Source organism: Danio rerio, chromosome 10, assembly GCF_049306965.1.
Source record: "Danio rerio strain Tuebingen ecotype United States chromosome 10, GRCz12tu, whole genome shotgun sequence".
Lineage (NCBI taxonomy): Eukaryota > Metazoa > Chordata > Actinopteri > Cypriniformes > Danionidae > Danio > Danio rerio.
In genome coordinates this window covers 3,832,501-3,835,000 of record NC_133185.1, presented here as the reverse complement: position 1 = coordinate 3,835,000, position 2,500 = coordinate 3,832,501, and the positions used below count along the sequence as shown (strand labels likewise).

The 2,500-nt window shown below is 36.8% G+C and overlaps 1 protein-coding gene across 2 annotated transcripts in view; it reads right to left on the bottom strand.

Moving 5' to 3' along the window:
• brap (BRCA1 associated protein) overlaps nucleotides 1–2,500 on the bottom strand; it is a 23,504-nt gene that overhangs the window by 1,663 nt on the left and 19,341 nt on the right. For both annotated transcript variants that reach the window (NM_001002466.1, XM_021479154.3), the window contains 3 exon segments: nucleotides 1,351–1,454; nucleotides 1,547–1,636; nucleotides 2,021–2,130. In NM_001002466.1, coding sequence (NP_001002466.1) covers nucleotides 1,351–1,454; nucleotides 1,547–1,636; nucleotides 2,021–2,130 — 304 coding nt within the window.

The following is a 2,500-nucleotide window of genomic DNA, read 5'->3' as shown; positions in this document are numbered from 1 at the left end:
ATATATATATATATATATATATATATATATATATATATATATATATATATATATATATATATATATATATATACATATACATATACATATACATATATACGGTTGAAACCAGAAGTTTACATACACTCTAAAAAAAGGAACATAACCATTTTCTTTAAATGTCTGATGGTAAACCAGACTAAACGTTTCCTATTTTAGGTCCGTTAGGATTACCTAAATGATTTTACATTTGCTAAATGCCACAATAATGAGAGAATGTTTTATTATTTCTAAACAGTCAAAAGTTTACACATTTCCTTGGTATGTTTTCAGCTTTGCTTTTAAACTGTGTAACTTTGGTCAAATGTTTTGGGTTTCCTTCCACAAGCTTCTCACAATAGTTTGCAGGAATTTTGGCCCATTCCTTTCAAAGGTGAACAGAATTGGTGTAACTGAGTCAGATTTATAGGCTGTCTTGCTCGCACAAGCTTTTTCAACTCTGCCCACACATTCTCTAAAGGATTGAGATCAGGGCTTTGTGATGGCCACTCCAAAACATTCACTCTATTGTCCTTAAAGCACATTTGAACTAATTTGGCTGTATGCTTAGGGTCATGGTCTGTTTGGAAGACACATTTGTGGCCAAGTTGTAATTTCCTGGCTGATGTCTTGAGATGTTGCTTCAGTATTTCTGCATAATGTTCTGTCTTCATGATGCCATCTATGCTGTGAAGTGGACCAGTCCCTCCAGATGTAACACTGATCATTACGGCCAAACAGTTCAATCTTAGTTCCATCAGACCACAGGACATGTCTCCAAAACTTAGTCTTTTTCCCAGTGTATTTGAGCAATTTGTAATCTGGCTTTGTTGTTGATTCTGGCTTGTTGATTTTCCCATGTTGTCACACAAGGAAGCAGTGTGTTTGAGGTTTTCCTTCAATACTATTCTACTGTTGTGCCTCCAGTCAACTGAAATGTTGTTGATTAGCCAATCAGAAACTTCCAAAACCTTGACATCATCATCTGAGCTTTTTCAGAGGCAGAATAATCTTATTATATGTAAACTTGACTTTCAAGAAAAGTTATAACAATTTCTCAAACAATATCTCTCATTATTCTGCTATTAAGCAGAAACAATATAATAATCCCAACTTACCTAAAAGTGAAGAAGTTAAGTCACATTAACATCTGACTTTATTAAAATGGTCATGTGCCTTTTTATACAGTGTATGTGAACTTCTGGTTTTAACAATATATATATATATATATATAACAATAAAAAAAAATGTGTTTTTATATGTAAAACTGAACTCTTAAACATTTAAATCTTTTTCAGTTGTAAACAGAATGAAGCTGAAAGTGTGTGTTACTTCTTGTCGATAGACTGTTTGTCTTTGGCGAGTTCGTTGAGTTTGCGCTCCAGACTGTCACACTTGTCGATGGTCTCCTTGAATTTGGCCTTCATGTTGTTGATCTAAAACACAAAGAGAAGCGGCTTCACTGCTGTTCATTTGACTTCAGGCTGATTATTATGATCATGGTAATGCATTACGGATGTGTTCTCACCTCTTCTGCTGTGTCTTTTTCCAGATGAACGATTTTATTCTCCCAGTATATGCGCTGAGACTCCAGCTGACTGGTTAATAAATATGAATACTGGAGACAGAAAAGCGTTCAAATATGAGAGAGAAGAGTATCTAACACAATACAACTTACAATATCACACACACACACAGATACGCAGGCACACAAACTTACACATTCACACACGCACATACTCAAATACATCCTTTGACACATGCCTATACAGACACAAACACACATACACACATGCACAGACTCACGCATATGCCCTGACACACACAGGAACAAATACACACACCCAAAAGAAACATACAAATGTACATGCACGCACTCACAGACACAAAAACACACACGAACAGAGACACAGTCACATGAACGCAGTCGCATACAGATACATACACGCACACAGAGACACAAGAACACAACACAAATGCACAAAGACACACACACACACACCTCGAGCTGCAGCGCATCGATCTTCTCATCCTGACACGTGTCTCCCTCACACTCGTACTGCACCATCTTCCCGTCGGTTTTACTAGCAACAAGCCGATGAACGTAGTTATCTGAAAGACAGAGACGATGTTCAGAAACCTTTGTGGACACATGAGAAACTCACATTAAAATGATTTCATCAGTACATTAATCAATTCGAAAATGTAAATACCGAAATGGTAAATTTCCCTTAAACAATACTCACGACAATATTCACTGTTTTTATTATTATTTCTAACCTGAATGCTTACACTTACCGGCCACTTTATTAGGTACACCTGTCCAACTGCTCGTTAGCGAAAATTTCTAATCAGCCAATCACATGGCAGCAACTCAATGCATTTAGGCATGTAGACATGATCAAGACAATCTGCTGCAGTTCAAACCGAGCATCAGAATGGGGATTTAAGTGACTTTGAATGTTGGTGCCAGTTGGGTTGG